The sequence below is a fragment of the Chrysochloris asiatica genome, unplaced genomic scaffold (genome assembly GCF_000296735.1).
Source record: "Chrysochloris asiatica unplaced genomic scaffold, ChrAsi1.0 scaffold00054, whole genome shotgun sequence".
NCBI classification, from domain to species: Eukaryota; Metazoa; Chordata; class Mammalia; order Afrosoricida; family Chrysochloridae; genus Chrysochloris; species Chrysochloris asiatica.
In genome coordinates this window covers 2,206,293-2,231,475 of record NW_006408572.1, presented here as the reverse complement: position 1 = coordinate 2,231,475, position 25,183 = coordinate 2,206,293, and the positions used below count along the sequence as shown (strand labels likewise).

At 45.6% G+C, this 25,183-nt stretch overlaps 1 protein-coding gene across 2 annotated transcripts in view; it reads left to right on the top strand.

The window, feature by feature from the left end:
• The window catches only part of SLC43A2 (solute carrier family 43 (amino acid system L transporter), member 2), a 54,018-nt gene that overhangs the window by 3,482 nt on the left and 25,353 nt on the right, over nt 1-25,183 (top strand). For both annotated transcript variants that reach the window (XM_006863229.1, XM_006863228.1), the window contains 3 exons: nt 7,092-7,299; nt 10,137-10,192; nt 11,098-11,174. In XM_006863229.1, the coding sequence (XP_006863291.1) occupies nt 7,092-7,299; nt 10,137-10,192; nt 11,098-11,174 (341 nt within the window). The remainder of the gene's footprint in view (nt 1-7,091; nt 7,300-10,136; nt 10,193-11,097; nt 11,175-25,183) is intronic.

The window sequence follows — 25,183 nt, the reverse complement described above, 5'->3', positions numbered from 1 at the left end:
GGCCAGAAATCCCTGCCCCTTGACTGTCTGGGAGTGCTAGGCAGATATGGGGTCATGGTTTCTGCTGCAACCTCACACTTTCGAACTGGGTAGATGGTTGAATTGCAGAGAAGCAGTTGGGTCCTGTATTGAAATGATTGAATTCCACATGGGAAAAACTGACCTGTCAACAGCTGCTTGAGATGCAGATTTGTCAGGTTTGGGTTGCTTTCAGGACTGAGGCTTTGATTTGTCTTCTAAAGAAAATTTGCCTGAACTTGAAATTTGAACTGAACTGAGGAAGATTCATCTTCCTCAGGACACCAGGCCACAGACAACAGTGTTGAGTTCCAGCTCAGAGAGGTGGCTGAAGGGAAGAATTAGCCCATTCTTCTGTTACACCTCAGCTGAATTTACCCTGCCCATTAGACAATCAGGAGAGCAGACTGGGGCAGAGTCTGGGGAACTGGGTTTGGGCATTTTTGGTAGGCTTTGCATGATGCCCACCAGATATCTACAAAGAGCACTGGTGTGGATCAGAAACCAGTGGGTCCCCAGCTTGGGAAGAGTGGGGTTTTCCCAGGGCTGTGCCCTTTTGGCCTCTGGGATGGCTGTTCTTACCACCCACGCCTGACCTCTTTCTTCATTTCCCTCTCATCCAATGGCCCACTTTGACAGTGTCAGCTCTGGGGCACGGTGGTACCTGTAGCTGTTTAATCTTTTCTTTCATCTAACCTGCTGTTGTCTTCGACTTACGGTAACCCCCTGAACAACAGACTAGAACGTTGCCCAGTCCTGTACTATTCTCATGGTTGTTGGTCTACTGGAGTCTCCAGTAGTGGCCACTGTGTATTTTGAGTGTCTTTTAATGTGGAGGACTCACCTTCCTGCATTATATCAGACAATATTCTGTTTTCATGTGCTGCTTTTAGGAAGTATATCACCAGTAGGTGACTCTTCGTAGATCATTCTTCGTAGGCTGTCTTATTCTGGAAGTTATTGAAAACTGTCCACTAAGGGTGACCCTGCTGGTATTTGAAATAACAGGGGTTTGCTGGATGGAAAAGCCAATCCTCAAATGTGTATGGAAGGGCAGGGAAGCCTGAATAAATAAAGCAGGCAAGCAGATGCATAAAGTAGGATTCACACTTCCTGAAATACCTGTGGCATAGCTTTCAGTATCATAGCCATATGCAAGCCACCACAGTATGACAAACTGACCATTGAGTGGTGGCCACCTAACCGACACATGCAGTAAACATTATCAAGGTGCTACCCTCAGGGACTCTGCAACCTGCCAGTTAAACACAGACCTGTATTGCTTCAGGTCTGGGCTCCATGAAAGCCCAGTGCCAAGAGTCAGAACAACAGGGGGATCTGGTTTGGATTGGGCCTCTCTGAAACCTGAAATGTAAGAAGATGGAGTGATTCAGGAAAGGAGGGTTGAGGAGGCCAGGAGGGGTAACTTCAGTGGCTTTTGGTGACTGGAGAGGTGGGAAGGGGTCAGGGCCTTCAGGGCAGGGAAGGCCACAGGGAGAGATTGGATTTTATTCTCAGGGCAGGAACAAAGTTTGGAGACAGTGGAGAGCTTAAGATTTATCTGTGAGGGACGTAGGAATTGTTGAAGGATTGCCACATTCTGGAGTGTGGCACAAGTGGTTAAGCACTCGACTACTAACCAAAACGTTGGCAGTTCGAACCCACCCAGAGGTGCCTCCAAAGACAGGCCTATCAATTTTGAAAAGTCGGTCACAGCCTTTGAAAAATCCTGTGGCGCACAGTTCTACTCTGCAGCATACAAAGGTGACCACATGTTGGAATTAGATTTGGATTTTTTTTTTTTGCCATTCTGGGCTGACGAGGAATGTTGGAGGTGATGGTGGTGGTGGTGGTGGTGATGATGGTGTGCCGTGGAGTCAGTTCCGACTCACAGCAACCCTGGATAGGGTTTCCAAAGCTGTCAGTCTTTATGGGAGCAGAACGTCTCATCTTTCTCCTGCAGAACTGCCGTAGGGAATTATAAAGGTGAGAAGTCCGGCCAGACATACAGACAGATCTCAGCTCTGAGCTCTTGACTCATGCAATCACCCTGTCTGTGGGGCAGACCCTCAAACACAGCAGAGAGGTGGCCCTGCATCCCTGAGAGGGGAAGGTGGGCCCAGGCTGCAGGTGTGGACCAGGGACATTGACCACTGCTCTGAGGTGTTCCCTTTTATGGTCCTTCCCACACGCAGAAGCCAGTGGTTTATAGCATTTGAAAGTCTGTCCTTTTACTTTTGTGGCTGTGAATATGATTGTACTATTTTTTTTCCTTCCAGTTTATTTAAAAAGAAAGGAATTCTGTAGCTGGGCAAAAGGGTTTACAGCCTTGTGCCCACAGTCTCAGGTGTGTTATAGGGAGGGGCAAGTGCCCTTGGCTCTCCCCACCACCCTTCCTGTCTTCACATTTCAGAATGTAGTTTCCCTTGCCCACACCTGCAGGCTCCACCTGACATCTTGGTGCCCCCCCCCCCCCCAAAACTCTGTCTAGCTTAGGTTGGCTTCCAGAACCCTGTGGGGCGTCTTGGAGCCATCCCATTCTCACTGGGTAATAGGAAGGGTCGGCTGGTATTGCCCCTCACATTATGACAGAGCCTTTTGCTGTCTTCATTCTCTTGCATTGAAGCATCAGGGTCAGCCTGAAGCTTAGTTATAGGCAAGAAGTGCAGGATCCACAGCTTGGATCTAAATCCCAATTTCTCACGTACCATCTTCAAGACCTGGGGCAAGCGGCTTGCCTGCTCTGAGCCACCCAGCAATGTGGACAGTGGCAGGGAAGGGGGGCTAAATGAAACAAGGAGATCGAGCAACGTTGAGCGAACGCAGGGCCAGCACACATCAGTCACTGCTGTGGCCACGATAGCAGGTGGGGTCCTGCCATTTGTTTGCACTGGGCCTGAGGCCGACCTCTCACCCACATCTCCCCTGCTGGACTGAGATGCTGCTTCCTGTTGCCGGATAGACTAAGGGTTGGAGAGAGACAGGAGATCCTGGGGCTGGGCCTCACCCCCTGGAGGGCTCAGTATGCAGCTACTCAGAGAAGGGAATACAGAGGGGCCCCCAGCCAGGCACCCCACCCTTGCTCCTTTTCAAGCATCTTCAGGCAGCTATTCTGCAGGTTCCTTGTTCCCTTTGTTTCCCAGGAACAATGAGTGGGAAGGGAAACCCCTTCTTTGACCTAGGGACTTGCCAGTGCCTGAGTGGGGTCCAGGCACCCCCTTCCCTCCCTTGCTTTCCCTGGACTGTGTGTGCCTGCAAGTCTTCTGTGAGTGGGGCAAACAGTGCAAGGCATTGTTCTCCTTCCCTGCCCTAGGTCTGCCCCTAAGCAGCTGTGTTCCTGTTCTCCGCACACTCCAGCTACACCAGCTCCTTGTCTGTCTTCTTGTTTCACCATCCCTGCCTGGCTGGGCTGCTCTAGCTGCCCAGGGCAGAGGCATCTGTTTATACTAAACAGATGCAGGTGAGAACAGGGAAGCTTGGGCTGGAGGAGGGCTGAGCTTTAGGCCGGAAGCAGCAGACCCTCTCCCACAGACTTGGCCCTTCTTGGGTGCTGCTCTGTTTGTGTCTCAGTGACCCAGGTGGAGCCGAAAGTGGAGAAGTCTGGGTGGGACTGTGTTTGGGCATCTGCTGACTCTGGTTGTTCCAGTGTGCTGTACTGCAACTAAGTCCTGGGCACACCAAGCGTTTGCTTCCTTCCAGGAGCAAGAGACACTCTTGGCGTCATTGCTCAATGAGAAGACAAGTGTAGCAGCTCATCAGCTGCCTGCTCATCTGCAGATGGTCCTCACTGCCCAGAGCAGCAGACCGGGTGGCCCTGCTGGCAGGAATTTGTTTAGGGAGGTAAGGCTTGTGCCTACAGTGCAAGCTCCCCGGGGTACCTTGTGTATGAAGGAAGAACAGGTACCCTTCTCTCCACCCTGACCTCTCTGAGTAAGTCCCCAGATCGTGGCTAGTTACAGGGGTGACCAGATCTCTAAACAACTGAAGACATTTCCAACTCCATCCTAGCTTGTCATGGAGACTTGCCTTGGGTGCGTGGCCTTAAGCTTTAGTTTTCTCTTGAAAGAGTGAAGTTACCGATTTAGGGTCTCAACTGTGGTTGTTCTCTGGGAGAGTTGGGGGACCCCATGACGTTTCTCCCGCATAGAGTGCTGCTCATTCTCCATTCCCCACCCTGGAAACTCCCTGCACCATTCTAGGCCCCGAGTTCTAAATTGGTACAGCCACCGTAGTCCTCATAAACCTGTGGTTCAGGCCCTTCCCATCCCCCACCCCCCACCCCCATCTGCTGACTCCTGTCCCTTCTGAGCTGGCTTGCTTCTATCTGCACACCGACCTGGAAACTGCCATGGCTGTGCCAACTCCATCCCCCACCTGAGGGCCAGTTCCTGTTGCTGCTGGCAGAGCTACTTCTGAAACCAGCTCCAACCTGTGAAGCAGCTCTCCTTTCCAGAAGGCACCTGGAGTGGACACGAAGCTCAGGCCTGTCAGTCAAGGCAGGGGGTGTAACAGTCCCCAGCTGAAGCTGCATGGGCTCCAGGACCCTGTTGACCCTGTGGTTTGGCTGCCAGCGAGGTGGAGCCTCTTACGGAAAACCGAAAGGAAGTGAGGGAAATCTGGCATGTTAAGGCTTTTGTTTGTGTAGCTTCAGGTGGTTGTCCTTGTGTCTATAATCTCCTTAAATCCTCTCTATCTTCACCATGGAGTGAGTCCTGGTGTGGTGCTGTGGGCTAATGCATGAGACTGCAAAGTCAGTTTGAACTGCCAGGTCAGTGGTTCAAGCTCACCAGCTGCCCCTTGGAAGCCCCTATACTGGGTCACTATGGACTTGATGGCACTTCACAATAACAATCTTCACCATGGTGCCACATGTCCCATTTCCTTTCTTCTCTTGATCCTTTTGGCCATTGTGATTTGGTTCCATTGTTTTCATTCATTCAGTAAACAAGCATTGTGAGCCAGGTGCTGGGGGCTCCCAGTCTCTAGAATGCAGCCGCTGTCTTTTTAAGGGCTCATAGCCCGATAGCCCATAGGAGAATCCACACATACCATTGTTCCCAAACACTCAGGTTAATAGAATTGTGCTCCCAGGTACTGTTATACCTGGCTGTGCCGCCAACCCCTGATGGTGCTGTAGGTTAGTCATTGGGCTGCTAATCCAAATGAAAAGATCAGCAGTTCAAACCCATCAGAGGATCCTTGGGAAATGAGGCTGTCTGCTCCAGTAAAGATTTGTAGTCTTGGAAGCCCTGTTGTTTAGGGTTGCAATGAGTTGAAATAGAATCGATGGCACTTAACAAAATCCAACAATGATTTGGAATCGACTCGATGGCAGTGAGTGTGTTTTTTGGGTGCTGTCAGCCAATTTCCATTTCATACTTTCAATAATAGTAATAATAATCCCTGTGTACTATTATTTTTTGAGCACCGTCTCTGCCCATGAGCTGTGGAATATTATTGCGTTTGGCTTGTTAATCTCCTCCAAAACTCCAGAAGGAAGTTGCTGTTGTTTTAAGCCCATTATCAGACAGAGGCCGAGACTGAATCACTTCTCGAAAGGCTACACAAGTAGGACATGGAAGGAACCAACTTTGGAACCTAAAGGCTGGGTCTCAGCACCACACCATCAATCAGCGTAGCAGGGCTTGCTGCTCAGGGGTGACATAGGGAATGACTCACCCAAAGGACACCCTTTTCTGTGACCTTGGGGCAGCCCTGGGAGGCCCGGGCTTTGCAAACCTCAGCTTTATGGCCCTGGCACGTGAGGGGCACAATCAGGAGCTGCTGTTATCTGAAGAGAAGTATTTCCTTGACTATCCTGGTGTGACCTCATGTCTAATCAGAGGCTGTTCCCATTTCTCCAGAGTTAGTCAGCATCTCTAACTAGCAGCCCCAGTGAGGAGAGCCGCCTTCCTCCTCTGAGCCTCCCGCCTGTGCCCCACCCGCCCGCTCTCAGCTGCCACAGCACTTTTTCCTCCCCTTTTGTGGTTGTCATGGTGCAGGGTGGACTTTGGAGGGACCCAGTAAGCCTGAGATTGCAACACAAGCCAGGCTGACACTCCAGGACAGGAGGGTCAGCATCTAAGGAGGGTCTGGGTGTGGCCACAGAAAGCACCTCAAGTGACAGCAAATAAGTTGGTTCTACTTAAAAACAGAGGAGTCCTGGTGTGGCACTGTGGGTTAATGCGCCAGACTGTAAAGCCGCTTGAACTGCAAGGTTGGTGGTTCAAGCTCACCAGTCGCTCCTTGGAAACCCTATACAGAGTCACAATGGGTCAGAACCCACTCGACGACACTTAACAACAACTTAAAAACAGAAGCAAAAATACTCTTTCCAGAAGAGCTTCTAAGGCACAGTATGTGTAGTGGTTGATGCTGTGACGTGACATTATCAATGGCATATGGACTGTGTTGGAGAACTGTACTCAGCAGTAAAGGAGGGAGGCAGCCCACTGGTCCTTCCACAGACTGACCGGGGAGAAGCAGGGCCCTGTAGTGAAACCAGCAGTGCTTTCTTGAGTGACCAAGGGTCTTCATCCTTCCTGACTAGGGTCTGTTCCCACGGGCTATGCTGTGGAGAAAGTTCTAGCCGACTTGGAGTTGGACTCAGAGGCCAGTATTCTCAGGCATAGGTTATTCTTTCATGGGAACTGCCCCCCGCCCCGGGACTCAAGGGACAGACACATGAAGCCCGTGAAATTGTGGTCAAGACTTGGGGTGCGTTTTTTGGAAAACAGGAGTATAGCTTTCTTTTAAAGCATAACACACATTTGCCAATAAAACCCTTTTTCAGGTGTATAATGTGGTATAATAATGATATGAATCATGTTAGCACAGCTTTATTGATTGAGTTTTCCTGAACAAGGTTCTGTGATCCACACGAAAGTTAAGAAGCTCTGCATTATGACTCCAGGGGGCTTGGACCAAACAGGTGGCTACATCTGCTATGGGACAGTCTGATCCAGCCCCGGCATTCCCAGTGGGGTGACTCTGAATGTGCACTTGCCCCTCTGACCTTTGGGAACCCCTGCCCGGATGCCGGGGGTCATGTTTGCCTTTCCCTTCATACACAGAGAATGTCACCAATGGCACCATGGGAAGCACAGCAGAGCAGGACCACGAGGAGGTGGCCTGGATGAATGGCTGGCTCAGTTGCAAGGCCCAGGATGAGATGCTAAACTTGGCCTTCACCGTGGGCTCCTTCCTGCTCAGTGCCATCACCCTGCCCCTGGGCATCGTTATGGACAAGTATGGTCCGAGGAAACTCCGGCTGCTGGGCAGGTCAGTGCAGGTTCCTGGGGGCAGGGGAGGCCAGGTGGATCCTCTGGGATGAATTCCTCACTGTGGGAATGCTGGCACTGCTCTCAGGTACACTGTGGAGCTCCCCAAATGTTCATCCACCTGCCCTAGAATCTGTAGGTACTGTGATACACACCAGGTGCCAATATTGCATAGAGAAGGTATGGGACCTCAGCTGTACCTGGGAAGATCTAGAGTTATTTGTCATTTTAGAACACCAGTTTCCAAAGCTCCTTTCTTTTTGAATTACAAAGATAATCATTGGAGTCATGGTCTGGCACTGTATGATAAGCACTCAACTGCAAGCTTGGTTTGAGCCGAAAGGTTGGCGGTTCAAACTCACCAGCAGCCACTCCACGGAAACCATATACAGGGTCACTATGAGTTGGAACTGGCTTAACAACAACAACAATATATAAAACACAACATTTGCCAAGGTGGCGTTTTTTACCTGTACAGTTCTGTCGGTTCCAACAACTATGTTAATGCAACATTACCAATATCTGTTGCTGTTCCAAATCTTTTTGACTGTGTATCTCTGCCCAAAAAAATCAAACATGTACCTTTGATGTAAGGGAGCATGGTGGCTCCATAGGATAAGCGCTGGAGTGTGAACCACAAGATTGGAGGATGGAGCCCACTAGCTTCTCTGTGGGAGAAAGAAAGATGAGTCTTTTTGCTCCCGCAAAAGATCTAAAGCTTTGAAAACCCTATACAAGGTCACTATGATTTCGAACCGTTGTTCCAACTCCATGACATTTAACAACTTTCTATATAAATAATTTCTATATGTGAAATTATAAATTGCATATACACATCATTCTTACTGCTTTATGTGCTTTATAATGAATGCTGCAAAAATTAAAAGCCCCAACCATTCCTCTCCAGCCCTCTCATCTCAACTGGGTTCCATAATCCAGAAAACTCAGACACCATACCCACAGTTATGGGGTTTATCAGGGAAGTTAATAGGTTACAGTTTGGGGTCCGAAATGTGCAGGGCACAGTTGTTTCAGTTATTGTTAAGTGCTGTCCAGTTGGTTCCGACTCATAGAGACCCTGTTTCCAAGAAGCAGCTGGTGGGTTTGAATTGTCAACCTTGTGATTCACAGTTCAGTGTTGATCCGACAGTACCACACCGGCCATTGATAAATGCCCATAGACACACCACTCCACTGTAAGCCTCAGCCTAAAGGCATTGATTGGACTCTAGCTCCATGGGTCAGCAAACTTAGCTCCCACACTCAAGTGCCGGGAAGCACCCCATTCTACAAGCAAGCTTCCTGCCCACTCAGCCTTGCCGGCTTCATGGGCTAGGAAGTCCACTGCTCCTTCTCGTGCTCTGATTCTTGGTCCTGCTGTTGCTGTTCCTCTGCCATGCTTCCGGTGTCACTGCTCTCTGGCCCTGGGTCAAGGAGGTTCAATGTTCAGGGACCTCAAAGACCAAAGGATATGCTCCATTCCTGGTTCCTCTTCTCTGATGGTAGTGTAGTGGTTATGAATCGGGCTGTGAACCACAAGGTCAGCAGTTTGAAACTACCAGCTGTTCCATGGGAGTAAGATGAGGCTTTCTGCTCCCGTAAAGATTTACAGCTTCGGAAACCCTGTACAGGGTCGCTATGAGTCGGAACCGACTCCACGGCGCATAACCGCCATCACTTCTCTGATGGTAGTGAAATCCTCGTCTTCTGCGTCTACTATGGCTCATTTAAACCCATGCTAGAGTTTCACGTGTTTACTATTACAGTGAACTCTGTTAACACCCACAGCTGAATCATGACATCCTGTCAGTTTCTTCTCCCACCCTTCTCTTCCCAGCAGGACAAAAATATTGTTGGTGGGAGTTACAAACTATGGCTAGAAGAGACATTAAATAATTCACTAAAACACAAATGCATATGCAGAAATAAAAACAAACAAATGAAAAACAAATTTAAATGATCAAATAGAAGCCTTAAGATTTGACCTACCCGTGGCATCCTAATGGAGCATCTTGTTCACCCTCTGGAGTGTATGTCCCAGCTCTATACAGTTGCAGTCTGCCAGGTCCAGGGTCACTTCACCAAGCTGCTGGCCCTCTCAGGCCATAGTCCCCCACCCAGGTCCCATTGGCATTGACTCTTCAGGGCAGTGGGTTGCAAGGAGTGATGCTTCTGGGAAGGTAGCAGATGGGACCAGAGTCCTTCTTTCAAGCTGAAGAGGCCTTAGTTTCTAGGGTAGACCCAAGTGGAAGGGCTTGGGGAGCAGCTGTTCTCTCCTGGTGCCCAGTGGACACTGCCATGCCCTGGCTAAGTGGGCAGAGGAGCCTAAGGAAGGAGTGGTACCCCCTGCAGCCTGGGGTGGGAGGGACAGAGCAGTGGGGTATTTATGAGATTAGCCTTTAGGGTTTGAGTTCCAGCTTGTTGTTGTTGTTGTTGTATGCCATTGAGTTGCTTTTGACTCTGGACAGCTCTGTATAGAGTTTCCGAGGCTGTAAATGGGAGCAGAAAGCCTTCTCTTTCTCCTGTGGAAAGCCTGGTGGATTTGAACTACTGATCTTGTGGTTAGCAGCCCAACGCATAACCTACTACTCCACCAGTAGTACCCCCTTGAATTCCAGCTTAGCCACTTACTATCTAGAAGACCTTAGAGAAATTCATGAATCCTCTGAGTTTGATTTTTCCCATCTGTAAAATGGGGCCAGTCATATGCCTTAGGATGTTGTTCAGTTAAATGAAAGAATGTATGTAAATTTCTCCGTCTCTGACATTTAGTAAATATTACAAAATGATACTAATAACAACAACAATAATAAAGTACTATTTTTTTATTGCCTTTAGTGCCTGCTTTGCAGTCTCCTGCTTGATGATTGCATATGGAGCAAGTAACCCAAACTGTGAGTACTTGCATCTCTCACGCTGTTTCGGGATGGGGAGAGGTGACCCAGCAGTGTTCCCAGGCCCACCTGTTCTCAGAAGCTGCTCAAGTTAGAAGGGAATCTGTTAGACCAGTACTCAGCTGTGTACCTCAAACAGGTGGCTGGGTAAGAGAGAGGTACCCAGGATGTTTGCCAAGCCAGGCCTGCCCCTGATGGTCTCATGATGCTAGCTTGAGGAATGATCCAGAACCAGGCTGGCTGCATGGTTGTTCTCTTTGCATGAGCCAAGTCCTCTTGTATCAGCCCAGGCCAGTAACTTAAAGATGGCTTAGAAGCCACCTGATTTTGTCCCCTGAACCTCAGTCTGCTCAGGTGGAGTTGTTCCTTCAAGGATTTTTAGAACAAATGCCAAAATAGGACTTGTGCTTCCCCAGAATCTTGGCCACGCTCATCTACCAACTTTCAGGTACCTGCATTTTAGGTTTGAGTCAGGCAGCTTCTTCATGCTTCTTGCTTGCTGCTGAGGTTGGCAGATAAAGCAGAACAGGAATGTATCTTTGCAAGAGCCCAAGCTCTATGAAATCAGCTGAAGGAGAAGGGTGGGGAAGAGTCAGTTCTACCTCCTCAATTGTCAGTCACTAACCTCTGCTGGGGGTCCTGGTGTGACGCTGTAGGATAAGCATTGAACTGCTGACTGTAAGCTCAGCAGTTCAAACCCACCAGCCACTACTCAGAAACCCTATACAGGGTCCTATGAGTCAGAACTGACTTGACAACACTTACCAACCACCACCTGCCCCCAGTGGGTTGCCATTCATTCCACTGACTTTTATTGGGTGCCTGCTGTATGCAGGGTACAGGGCAGGCTCTGGTCTCGTGATGCTCATCTGTGGTCCCCTCATGAGAGTTCTGTTTCCCTACAGCTCTCTCTGTGCTCATCTTCATCTCCCTGTCTCTCAATGGCTTTGGTGGGATGTGCATGACCTTCACTTCACTCACAGTAAGTGCTGGTTTCCGTAAGAAATTGTCTCATTCAGTTATCTACTGGGGAATTTGAGGCAACTTTTACTGGCCTCACTTTCTTTTCTTGCTTTCATAGGCCTCCCAAGTGGTCATGGGGGCTGTTGGTGAGCTGGCCTGGCAGCAAAGCCAGGTCATGACACCTTAAACTGGGGAGACTGGCAGGCCTGAAGGCAGAAGAATATAGCTTTCAGAGAGGCCACATCTCCGCCCAGCTCACTAGCCATTGCCCAGGGATGACAGGAGCTGAGGGGAAAAAAAGCTGCCACCCACTTTTTTTTTCTTTATTTTCCATGGCAGCCATCACCAAGGTCCCTAAGAACTCTGGCTAACTGTGCAACCTAAAAACAGGTTTTGGGAATTCCTTGGAATTACCCCAGCCCTTAATCTTTGTCTTTGTCCAGAATTAAAGGGCAAGCTCAAGGGAGGACACATGTGCTGCTGCCTCTCTTATTTTTCTAAGATACGAGGGTTTCTAAATACCAGGACACACAAGAGCCCTTCTGGGAAGGGAGAGGTTGTTTTTCAGGGTGCTGAGCAACCCCTTACCATGAGCTCCAGAAGGCCACAAAATGTGCTTCCTTTTGAGGTAGGAGAGGCTAAAAGAAGGCACAGGTTGGCAGAAATAAAATCAGAGGACATAATGGTTAATTTGCCAAAGAACCAATAGATTTGTTTTGGAAGAAGTGCAGCCAGAGTGCTCCTTGGAGGCCAAGATGGCTAAACTTCGTCTCTCATTCTTTGGACATATTGTCAGGAGGGAACAGTCGCTGGAGAAAGATATCATGCTTGGTAAGATGGAGGGTTGGAGAAAAAGTGGAAGACCCCCAACAAGATGGATCAGCCAGGTAGCATCATTGATGGACTCAAGTGTGGCAGCAGTAGTGAGATTGGCCCAGGATCGGACACTGTTAAGTTCTGCTGTGCATGGGGTCGCTATGAGTCGGTACTGACTCGATGGCACCTGACAACAGCAACAATGGCTAATTGGCATAACATAGTCCACAAACACAATGTTTTGCTTTCCTACTTTGATGAGTAGCAGTTGGGATCTTAAAAGTTGATGAGCAGCCATCTAAGGTGCAAGTAATAGTGCCTGCTTGTTTGGAGGAAAGAAGAGCAATGAGAATTGGAGATGGTTGGAAACACTCAATCCAGTGGCCTAATGGGCCATGTGAACATCAGTCTCCAGGACCCTAAGACCAGAGCTAGACAGTGCCCTGCTTCCATTGCCAACTACTCTAAAAGGGACACATTAGAGGGTCCCAGGATGGGGAAAGAAGGAGGAATGGAAACAAGAAACACAGGGGGAATGTGGAATAAGTGATGTTTCATTGAGGGAATCGCAATCAAGATGAAACGAAGTCTATGATTTGTTGAATGTAAAACTGATAATCTGCTCTGTAAACCTTCACTCAATTCACAGTAAAATATTAAAAGAAAGAAAGTTTTAAAAAGTGTTGGCACTGTAGGTAGGAGGGTGTTCTCCATAGTCTTGCATGGTCCAGGTAAGGGTGCCATTCAGAGCTGGATCTTGTTAAAGTACAGAGTAGGAAAGACTTCTGTCCAATAGGGAGGTCTGGCCTAACTCACTTTACCCACGAACCTGTTTTTGGTTTTGGGTTGCTTTTTTTTTTTAAATATATACATACAAAATAAAAAATATACATTCATTTCAGTGTCCAAAGGGCACATTTTGCAAGCCAGCCTCCTACCCACAGACACACAGCGTTTCTCAGTTCATGGGCCTAGAGTTCATGGGCCTCAGCTGCTCTATCTCTCCATGTCATCCCCTCTGCCTCTCCTTTTCTAGGTAGGATCTCATGCTCCACTCATGTTCTTCCTTCTTAATGGTCCTGGGGCCCTCTCTTTCTGAAATGGAAGTTTAACTACTCCCCCCTTTTAGTTATACATCTCCTACAGTTACAGTTGTGACTATCACAATTAATCCTGATACCAAATTACTCACCATTAAATCATAAAATCCTGTCACCATTAACCCCCCATGCCCTTTCAGCAGATCCATCTGGAAAGGAGGAAAACTGTTCAGTGCGGATTCTACCTTACCCTTCTCGGTCTGAAACTAAGCACACTTGTGAAAGTTTGTAAGCCAGAAACTTCGTGCCTTTAATAGCCCCCATGTTTTCTTTTCTTTTAAAATTTTTATTGTGAATTGAGTGATAGTTTATATGGGAGAACATCGGTTTTTCACTCATAATTTCATTGCAATGATTACAATCTCCGTGCATCATCCTTCAACAGTATTTGCTTCTATTTTCTGGGTTTTTGTGTGTATTTTTTGGGGAAATGTACACAAAAACACTCAGGAAAATATAATTGTTTAAACAACCAAAGGACACATTCTGCAAACCTGCCTTTTGGCCGCCAGCACTCAACCTTTCTCTTTTCATGAGTCTAGAGTCCTCAGCTGCTCTGTCTCTCCATGTCCTCATCTCTGTCTCCATCTCTGGTGTAGCCCCCCATTTTTGATAGCCAGTACCTAAGTTGCCCGTCCCTATTAGCCCAGTACACTGAGGAAACAAGCTTGATCCATGGTAGGAAGAATCCTTCCATTTCGGTTGGAACTTTGAGCAACTGCATCCATAAGCAAAGGCCCAGTTCAACAAATTGTAGCAATTTAAGCTTGCTCCCAGTATATCAAACTTCTTTATCTTCATCTGGTAGAGTTCTAGCCAGCTAGTCATCTAACCTAGATCAGATGGGTACTATTTACAAATTTGGCAGTTCTCACACGCTTCCCCTTACTTCAGACCAGTTGGCCGCTTCACTCTCACCTCTAGCCCCCAGTGGCTAGGCCAGTGTCCATGAACATGGGAGTTCACACATCTCCTTAAACTTTGGACCAGCCAGCCCTTCCTCTTCTCTCTTTTATCTCAAGGTCAACAGGTGTCAGTGGAACATGGCCGAACTCAGCCCATGTCTTCATTGCTGCATTTCCTCCACTTCCACTCATAAGTAGACCAGGGCAATCACCAGTGAGCATACTAGGCTGGTCATGTGTTCCCTGTGAGTTTTAGACGTAGAGGGGTTTTTCCTGATAGGCTGACTTTTCTTGCCTAGATGACTCCAAGGCAAACAGCTTGCTTGATACTCTTAACAGCCAAACAGTCTGCTTTTTGTCTGCTGGTCTTTCTTTCAAAAGTACCTTCTGTTCTTCTGCCCATTCCGGGTTAGTCTGTATGTCTTTTCAAGTAGGAATGTCCCACCTCAGAAGATACCATGAACCGTTTTTATGACATAACACTGTTATTATTTGCAGTGCACTTGGTTTCCGATTCCCCTGGGTCAGCAGTTATACTATTACTTAGCTTTGAGGGATCCTGGAGGTATCTGGGCTTCTTTTTTTAAAAACTTTTTATTGTGAATTGAATGAAGATTTACAGAGCAGATCATGTTTTACATTCAACAAATTATATACTGTGCTTCATTACATGGTTACAATCCCCTGCATGTACCAACAGTAAACAACATTTACCTCCTTTCACTTTAACTATTTCATTCCTCCCTGTGTCTCCTGGTACCTTCATCTTTTCTCTGCTACCCTCCCTCTTGTTGTATATTATCTGCTCTGTCACCTCTAGCCCATGAATAATACCCCTCTAACCATAATAGATTGTTTATTTTATCAATAAAACTTTTTTTTATTTTTAACTTTTTACCACATTGGTCTCATATAAGGTCTGTCCTTCTGTGATTGACTAATTTCACTCATAATGTCCTCCAGGTTCAGTCATGTTGTGAGGTGTTTCACAGATTCATCCTTAATTCTTGAACGTTTTGTAGTATTCCATCGTGTGTATATACCAAAGTTAATTTAACCATTCTGCTTATGGGCATTTAGTCTGTCTCCATCTTTTTGATGTGGCTCTTGTAGACAGCATATTGAAGGATCCTGTGTTCGTAATCATTCTGCTCTTTATGTCTCTTGACTGGTACATGTAATCCATTTACATTCAGTGTTAACTATCAACAGATCAGAATTGATTGCTGTCATTTTCTGTATGTTTGTGTGTTGTTTTGTATGTGTGTGTGTGTATATGCGTGAGTGGTGCTGCTGAATTCTTTACCCCACATAATTTTCTATGCTGAGTTCATTTTGTGTTTAGATTTTCTTTTCATTTTAATTTCTGTTTTGTGAATGTTTACGAAATCTTTTTGATTTTCCATTTTTTAAAAAAGTTTGATGTACAGGTATATTCATTTTCTTGAGACTAACCTGTAAATTGTTACTTTTCCCCTGCTTACTACAGTCTTTTTTATCTTGAAATCTGCTTGACTTCCTTACCATTTGGACATTCTGTATCTACACTATTCCCTCTTTTTCCTTTGTAGTTGACTTCATTATACATTGATATCTCTGGATCCCTATTTTCAGTCTTGTAAGTTTGTTTTACTTTAAATACTTCAATATCTGGATTAAGTTCTGGGTGGTGTTGTCATGTGCGGTAATCTTAGGTGGTTGTCTGCTGTTGTTGGTTCTCAGTCCTAGGAACACCCTTTAGCATTTTTTTGTAAAGTTGCTCTGGTCATTACAAATCTTTTAATTTCTGTTTATCAGGAAATGTCCTGATTTTGCTGTTATATTTGAGGAACAGCTTTGCTTGGTTGGCAGTTTTTTTCTTTCAGAGTTTTGTATATGCCATCGCATTGCCTTCTTGCCTACATGGTTTCTGCTGAGAAATCAGAGCGTTGTCTTATTGCTTCTCCTTTGTAGGTAACTTTTTATTTTTCTCAAGCTGCTCTCAGAAGTCTTTCCTTATCTTTGATTTTGGAAAGTTTATGATATGTCTTGGTGATTTTCTTTTTGGGATCTATTCTGTTTGGGGTTCATTCAACTTCTTGTATGCTTTTCTTCTTATCTTTCAGGATGTTAGGGAAATTTTCTTCCAACAACTCTTTGACAATTTTATCTGTGCTTGTCTCTTCCTGTTCTGGAATTCTAATCACCCGTAAGTTCTTCTTCTTCATGGTGTCTCCTGTAACTCTTAGGCTTTCTTCATATTTTTTTCTGATTTTTGTTTTGGCATACTAGCATTGAGGGATTTATCTTTAAGTTCACTAATTCAGGTTTCCACTGCTTTGCAGCTATTCCTTTGCCCTTTCAATGTATTGTCCATTTCTGTGGTCTTAGTATTAATCTTCTGGATTTCTAATTGTAGGTTTTGTATTGTTTCCAAATTTGTATTTATTTTGTCTGTTTGTTCTTGTTTTAATGATTTTCTTGAATTCTAAAGTTTTTATTGTGTTCTCATGGTTTTCCTCCATCTTTGTGTTGATCCTTTGAAGGTACCTAATTTTTTTGTTTTGGTATCATTGTTTTGAATTCTTTTTCAGTTAATTTTCTTAGTTTTTCTTCAGAAATGTTTTCTGTCTGGGTGTCTTGGTCATTTGTTTGAGCCAGTCTTTCTTGTTTCTTTGTGTGAGCTAAAATTGTTTTTTGTCTCTAGGGCATTGTAGAGTTGTCCTACTTGTAAAAGCAAATAGTGCAGTTGTTGTACCCGGAGGGGAGAAATCTCTGGTGGGGTCCTGCAATTCCAGAGCTAATGAGGTGGTTGTGTAAGGGATGTGACAGCAGAGTTCCTGGTACTAGATGGAATTCCTGTGGGCCTTGATGTTATCTATGTTCAGGGCATTCACTCTGGAAGTAGTTTGTGGGACCTTTGATGGATCTGGTTCTAGTGTCTGTTAGGACTTCAGGGAAGCTGGGGGTAGGGAAACTAGTTGGTGGCTGGTCTAGTGGCTCTGTGGGTTTTGTAGGTCTGGAGCTGAGCCCACCTGAAGCCAGGCACCAAAGTGACAAACCAAGTGGCACAGCTGGCCCCCACTTCACACTAGTGCAGCTCCCAACTACAAGGTTCTGAACTCCCAGAGAGCAGGGGTCTGAGCTCTGGGGATGGATGAGGTTGGGAGCTGGCCATATCTCTGGTTACCAGGGAAGCATGGAGAAAAAGAAGAAATTGTATCTTTCTTGACAGCCTTGTGAATCTGCTCTGCTAGGCCTCCCTCCGCTGCCAGAGCTGGTCACTAGATGGTCAAGCCTCGTCTGGTCAGCCATTCACCTCCTTGTTTTGCTATCCCTACTCTGCCTCTCCACCTACCTCTCTAACCTTTCTTGTGAAGTTCAGGGTGCCAGAATTTTCATCTGTCTGTTTTATTTGGTCTCTTGTATCAGTGTTGTAGAGGGTTCTTCTGGTCTCAGGCTGTTGGAGACTCTGGTTTATGTATGCATTAGTACTTTGGACCAATTGTTTCCTTAAGTCTCTGATTTTCTGCGCTCTTCTATGCTATGCATGGGAAGAGACCAATAGTTGTATCTTGATGGCCATTTACAAACTTTTAAGTCCCTAGTTGCTACTCACCAAGGTACATTGTAGAATATAAAACATTGTCTTTGTGGACTGTGTTGTGCTAATTGACTCAGATATCCCCCAAGACTATGATCCGAAGCCTTTAAGCCCAGTATCTCCATCCCTCAAAGTTTTGGGTTATGACTAACAAGTTTGTATCAAACTAACAAGTATGCTCTACTTTATGCCTGTCCATATTTGAAGCACATACAAACACCTATGTAGAAATATCCTAAGCCAAACCTATATTCGTGGGTCTTAGCCCATGAGCCATCCCATACCTTACATATCTGCCTATATATCTACTTGTAAATTATTGTTATTACAGGATTGTGTATGTAATAGTATTTACCATTGTTGCCTTTTACTCTTGCATACCTCCCGGTGTCTTCCTTTGCTTTGGTCCTGCTGTGCTGAGCCTTCCGTCCTTATTGTATACAGCTTTTACTGTCATTCAAGTTAATATATGTCTACTATCTAGTTAGGGATTTCCCTTCCCTTCCCCTCCCATTCCTGGTAACCATCAAAGAATGCTTTCTTCGGTGCATAGACCTTTTCTTAACTTTTGCTAATAGTCGTCTCATACAATAGTTTCCTTTTGTGATTGGCTTATTTCACTCAGAATAATGTCCTCCAGGTTCATTTATGTTATGAGGTGTTTCACAGATTCGTTGTTATTCTTTAATGCTGTGTAATATTCCATATGTGTATATACCATAGTTTGTGCATTCCTCCTCTGATGGACACTTAGTTTGTTTCCATCTTTAGGATCTATACCTCATAATGGGATTTCTGGAGCATCCAGTGTCTTTCTGTCTGCCCTGCCTATGCTTTGCTTTATTAGCTCTATACTGGCAAGAAGGATTAACTAGCATCTAGGTCTAGATAATGGAAATGGGAAGCTCAGTGAAATATATGTTAAATGATATGTGTGGGATGCTTGGGGAGTGAATGAATATACAGGCAGCTCACACACAAACAAATCTGGGGACCCCGATTTCCTTACCTCTGGTGGTGCCACCGAAACTGGCTTCATTCTCTTTGGTACATTTTTAGTTTTTTTAAAATCTGGTAGGTAAACACATACAAACATATATGTGAAGGGGTTCAAAAGCTCATGGAAAATGGAATGAAAAGTTAACGGAATTTTCCCATAAATGTTTTGAAGCCCCTCATATATACACACATGCACACATTTATCTGTTCCTCCCTCTCTGCTTCCCAGGGAAAAAAAAATGTTGAAACAGCAACAAATAGGTTAGAACTGTCCAAAGTACACACATGCCAGTCAGTTGTGCAAATTGTAAAATACAAGTCATGAATTTGTTCTTTGACAGTGTGAAGTGAAAACTTTTTTCATCAAGATGAAAAGTAAAAACCTGGTGTCATTCCCACCATTGGAGTCATGCAATACCTATGTCATGGTAGTTCTGAATTTCATGACGAATAAAGAGAAGAAATGTGTTGTAGTAATAAAGCCTAGTGGATACAAAACAACAAAACTTTCCTGAGCCCCCTTTAAGGAAAGCCTTTCAAATGAAGTCCATAGTTACTGCAAGAAACTTTTAAGCAGGGTGAAATCAAACCAGGGAGTTGCTGGTAGTGCAAATAGTTAACACTCTCTGCTCCTAACTATAGGTTTGGCTGTTTGAGGTGGTTTGAGTCCACCCAAGAAGCACCTCAAGGAAAGACCTGGTGGTCTGTTTGTGAAAAATCAGCCATTGAAAATCCTAGAGCGCACACCTCAACTCTGAAACACATAGTGTCGCTATGAGTCCGAATCAACTCTACAACAACTGGCTAATACCACCCACTGTCGCTGAGTCGATTCTAACTCAGAGCAACCCTATAAGACAGAGAACAACTCTCCTTAGGGTTTTTGAGACTAAATCTTCTTAATTTCAGAAGGAGAAAAAAACATTTTCTTAAATTCTATTCATGAACAGGAATTCTAAGCCATTTTAATGTTAAAAATTACTCTAAGACATGATCATCTCAAGTATATCCAGTGAATAAGAGAAGTGCATGCTCTTTGTCCCATCCATTTTTAGAAAATATAAGCGTTTGGCACATTTTCAAAATACTGTTTGTTGTATTACAAGGACTAAAAGGTTCCCGATAGATATGTGACTGAAAATAAAATCGAGAGTTTTTCTCATCCATGAACTGGAATTGTTGAAACTTTTACTCATTTCCTAAGTTCTCTTTGTCCTGGTGTGGCACTGTGGGATCAGCACTGAACTACTGACCATAAGGTTGGTGGTTTAAACCCACCAGCTGCTCCTTGGAAACCCTATATAGGGTCACTCTATAAGTCAGAACTGACTCAATGACATTTAACAACAACAACAACATCTTTGTATCACCACGTTGAGAATATTTCTAAGACTGTTTTGGTTTTTTTTACTGTTTTATTGTGAATTATGTGATAGTTTACATGGGAGAACATTAGTTTTACATTCTTCCTATCATATATCATTTCATTGCCATGGTTCCAATCCCTTCCATGCATCATCAACCAACCAAAGGGTATACACTACACACCTGCACCCTGGTTGTCAGCACACAGCCCCTCTTTGTGTCTAAAGTCCCCAGCTGCTCCATCTCTCCATGTCATCGTAAGAAAGTGTTTTGATGAGAAAAAAAGTATGTGCAGTTTCTCCTCATGAATGGAGATTCTTAGATTTGAGTTTTACAAATATTGAGAGACTGTATGTAAATCATTAGGGAGCAGACCACCTCATCTTTCCCTATTGAAGCACTGGTAGGTGTGAACTGTCAACCTTGAGGTTTGCAGCCCAATGCTTAACCCACAATGCCAACAAAGTTCCTTAACTATCCAATAGTTAAAAACAAAAAACAAAAAGCTCAAATTAGTTGCCAGTAGATTCTGATTCACGGCAACCCTGTGTATGCCAGAGCAGAAATCTGTTCCACAGCATTTTCAATGACTAATCTTTCCAAAGTAGATCAACAGGCTTGCTTTCTTCCCACATTAGACCATTAGACCATAATGTGGCTTTTTGTTTTTTTAGGATTATGTTGTTGTTGTTGTTAAGTGCTGTCGAGTTGGTTCTGACTCATAGTGACCCTGTATAAGGTTTCTGAGGAGCAGCTGGTGGGTTTAAACTGCTGACTTTGTAGTTTACAGTCCAGTGCTGATCCTACAATGCCACACCACGAGTCCACTTAGGATTATAAGACAAAAAAAGTTTTTATTACAAATTATAGGCTATAAAATTCCATAAGCCTACCTTCATCTCTGGTAGTGTAGTGGTTACGAATGGGGCTGTTAACCTCAGAGCCAGTAGTTTGAAACTACCAGCTGTTCCACCAGAGAAAGATGAGGCTTTCTGTTCCTGTAAAGATGTATAGCCTCAGAAACCCTCTACGGGGTCGCTTTGCGTTGGAACCAACTCCGTGGCACATAACCACCACCACCACCACCACCTTCATCAGTTTGGAATATATTTCTCCAGCTTTAAAAAAAAAAAATCTGCTTATACTAATGTTGGGTGTGAGGTGGTTCTGTAAGATAAGCACCGGACTGTGAACCACAAGGTCTGCAGTTTGAGTCCACCAGCCACTCTGGGAGAAAGGTAGGGCTTTCTGCTCCCTCAAATATTAAAAAGGAACATCAAAAAACACAGCCTAGAAACCCTATGCAGGCTCACTCTGCACCAGAACCAACTTGATGGCACATAACAACAAAACCCTATTATTCTCTTTTTTAAAATACTGTTCAGCTTACTTTTTTCACTTAATATATCTTTGACATCTTTGCTTGTCAATACTTAGTGATCTACCTAATTATTTTAAACTTTAGAACTCTACTTCATTCTTAGATAATACCATATAATTCTATAATAGAAATGAACCATAATTTATTTCTTATTAGTAGACATTTGGGTTGATTTCCCTTGTTTCTGATTTATGAGAACTGCTGAGGTGAACATCCATGTACATATGTTTCTATGAGATAAATTCTTGGAAGTGGAATTTCTGGGCCACAGGATCAGCATGTTTAAAACTTTCATATGTACTGTCAAATTGTCTTCCCACAAGGCTATATATATGTGCTGATTCAATCCGACCAGCATGTATGACATTTTCTCCACACCCATATCATCAATGTTCTAACCATTTGCCAATCCTCTGACCCGGTGAACTACAGAAAATCTGACAGTAATTTCCTGCATTTCTTTAATTATAAGTGCGATGGAACATTTTCTCACATCTGTACTAGTTCTTTGTATTAGTTCTGTGAATTGCTTCTTTGTGCCATTTGCCCATTTTTCTATGAGAGTGTTTATCTTTTTTAAAATTGTAAGAGTTCTTTCACATATAAGGAAATAAGCTCTTTCTTCTGAGAGAGCAAGTGTCTTGCCCTAGAGTTAAGTTTCTAGGTGATTCATGAATAAGCTTTAGGACGGCTATGTACCCCCTTGAAATTATTTGCAAAAAATTGTGTGTCTCTGTGGTGTGTCTGTGTGTGTACAGTGTGTGCATATGTGTGCCTGTGAATATGTGTGTGGTACATTTATGTGTGTGGTTTATGTGTGGAGTTTGTATCTATGAGAGGCGTGTGTGTGCACCATGTTTGATGTATATATAAGTAAGTGTGTGGTATGTGTACTTGTATGTATGAGTGGTGTGCGTGTTCAGAGTTATGTGTATTATGTATGTGTGCATGCATGTGTTTGTGTGCGTGAATGTGTGCGCAGTGCAAGCATGTTTTTCTGGGAAGAGGGTCCGGTCTGTTGCTTTCATCTGCCTAAAAATATGTCTGTGAGGTTCAAAACCATGGCTGCAGCATATACGCTCCTCAGTCTCCCCCTGGGAGCTAAAAGGACACACAGGCTGGAGAATAACCAGGTGAGGAAATCATCTAATCATCCTTAGAAACATTTGGTTATAGAATAACCAGGTGAGGAAATCATCTAATCATCCTTAGAAACATTTGGTTACCAGGTGTCTGTTTAAGGGAGGCTGGTGACTTGTCCTCTAAGGTCCTCATTCTTCTTGGGTTTAGAGCAAAGGTCAGCGAACTGCTGTCTCCAGGCCAAATTCAGCCCATGCCTGTTTCATTGGGTCGCAGCCACACAGTTTCTTATGCATTATCTAGGGCTGCTTTTGTGCTACAATGGCAGAGTTGAGTCGTTTTGACAGAGAATGTGTAATCTACACAGCGTATTTATTATCTGGCCCTTTATAGAAAAAAATTTGCTGACCCCTGATCTAGAGGCTCTAAGAAGCTGCTAAATCAGTACTTCCTGCCTGCAGGCAGGGGCTGACACCCACCTACTCACCCCACATCCTGCAGCCCCACCCTCTAGTTACACAGGCCGACTCTATTTATGCCATCACATCTCCCACCCTGGCATCTCCTTGGGCATTCCCCTGTCCTATGAGGGCTCTGGCAGCCGTCCCTCCCTAGGACAGACCCTGAAGGGGAATGAGAGGCTGTTGAGCAATGTTCTTGGGCTGGCCGAGACTTCTGCGGAGCAAAGCTGAATCCCATCTGACACAACCCAGGCCTTTAAAAAGCAGAACTGTCAGACTCAGCTAGCTCCTGGAGTAGCAGAGTTTGAAACACAAAAGGACTTTCTGTCTGTCTCTCTCACCCATGTCCTCGTTTTTTTTGGTGGGGGGGGGGGGGAACAGAGGAGTCTTCAGGGTCACCTTTAGGAGCTTCCTAAATCAATTAGATCTTCTGACAATTGCTTTGGGGCAGTGGATAATCGCTCCATGTTAACCTAGGAATCTGGGGAACGCATTGCCATGGAAATTTTAATTTGGGGACTTTCTGGATCTTGAGGGGTTTTGTGATGTATGGGCTGTGGTCTAAATAAAGATAGCCAGGGACTGTAAACTGCTACCCCCCTTGATGGAGAGGAGGGCCCCCACCCAAGTTGGCAAAGTGCCTTTTCCTCACTGGTCTCCCTACAGAGCCCCTGAGGAGATTCTTTTCTCTAGAGTGGCTCCCAGGCTGACTGGGTTGTCTTGTTCAACACCAGTAGTGACTCTGTATGTTCCTGAGGCATCCTCAGAAGGGGAGTTCCTCCCCATTGGTGGGGTGGGGGTAGGTAGAGCACTCAGCGTAATGGGGAGCAATCCCCTGGGTGCAGAGCCTCAGCCTTCCCTCAGGACATCTGGACAACGCACGCGGGTCTGTTTGCTCAATGTTTTACGTTTACACAACACTTTAATGTGCTTCAGTGGCTGGCGGGCAAACACAGGGCAGCCGCAGAGGCGGTGTCTTTGGGCGGCCACCCCACAATCCGGGGCGGGTTGCTTAGAGATTTGCACAGATGTCTTTTCCACTTCATTACTCTGACCCCTGTCAGTGTGGGCGGAATAGAGAGTTCTGAGCAGAAACCCTCACAGCAAAGAGGTAACAGAATGTTGCCAGGTTTCTTAATGCAAACAGTCTCTGGGGGCTTTTCCCATTTGATTTCCTTGAATTCTGAATTTAAATCAGAGGAAGAAACGATCCCAGTGGAGCTGGGATTTGAGTTTGAAGAGAACAGAATAAATATCCCTATTTCAATACCTTAGAGGAGAGGTGAGGGAAAGGATTTGGGGAGGAGTAGGAAAGCAAATGTCTCCAGTGAGGGGTGGGGCTCGGCATTCCAGCCCAGCAGACCCTGTTTCCACCACAGTCAGCACGCTCTCCACGGTGCTCTTGGGGAGTCCTGATGCTAGGTAAGCAGGATCTCCCAGGGCCCCAGCCAGTCTGTCTCTTTGCTTCCCTGGGTTTTGTCCCTAGCTTTGGGAGCCTGAAGCAGTCAGCTGATTGCATTGGACTGGGAAAAATTACCCACCAGAGGGTTCCGCCTAGTGAATTTGCTCCTGCACGTGACATATTTGGGGCATCGGCAGGGCTGGTATGTGAAGCAGAAAGGTGACCGACCACAGGACCTTCTTAGTGGCATATGCTGGGAGGTTCCCAGTTGCTTGGGGTTGTGAGAAAACAATTCAGCTTTGCTAAGTCCACCTGTCCAGACTGGTACTTGGATCCTGACTGATACAGGTAGCGTAGTCCTCTGGGTGTGTACACCAACCACCTAATGACAAGACTCACCTCGGGGAAAGGGCTTGAGGACCAGAATGCCAGCTCCCGTCAACTGCTTTGCTTCCAAACGTACCCAGGCTGCATGGAACACCTCCCTGAGGGTCAGAGTGTGCCTGCAGGGCTGGTGGGCTGGAGGGCACCACTACCAAGGAGGCTACCGGTGGTCCTACTGTTCCTGCTTGCCAGGTTGTTGTTAGGTGCCATGGAGTCAGTTCCGACTCATAGTGACCCTGTATAGGGTTTCCGGGTCTGTATAGCCTTATAGGAGCAGAAAGCCTCATCTTTTTCACACAGAGCAGCTGGTGGGTTTAAACTGCTGACCTTGTGATTAGCAGTCTAGGGCTTATCCCACAGCAAAACCAGGGCTCCTGCCTGGTGGGGAGGCACAACCCTTGGGTATCTGAGTCCACACTGTTCTGGGGTCTAGGTCTCAGGGGACTCCTGTCTAACCCTATCCTCTGTGGCCAGAATTCCAGGGGAGGAGCTACCAGCAGCTGCTGTTTTCCTGTCTGAGAAGGTCACACAGCCGGGCCTGTTTATAGTGCA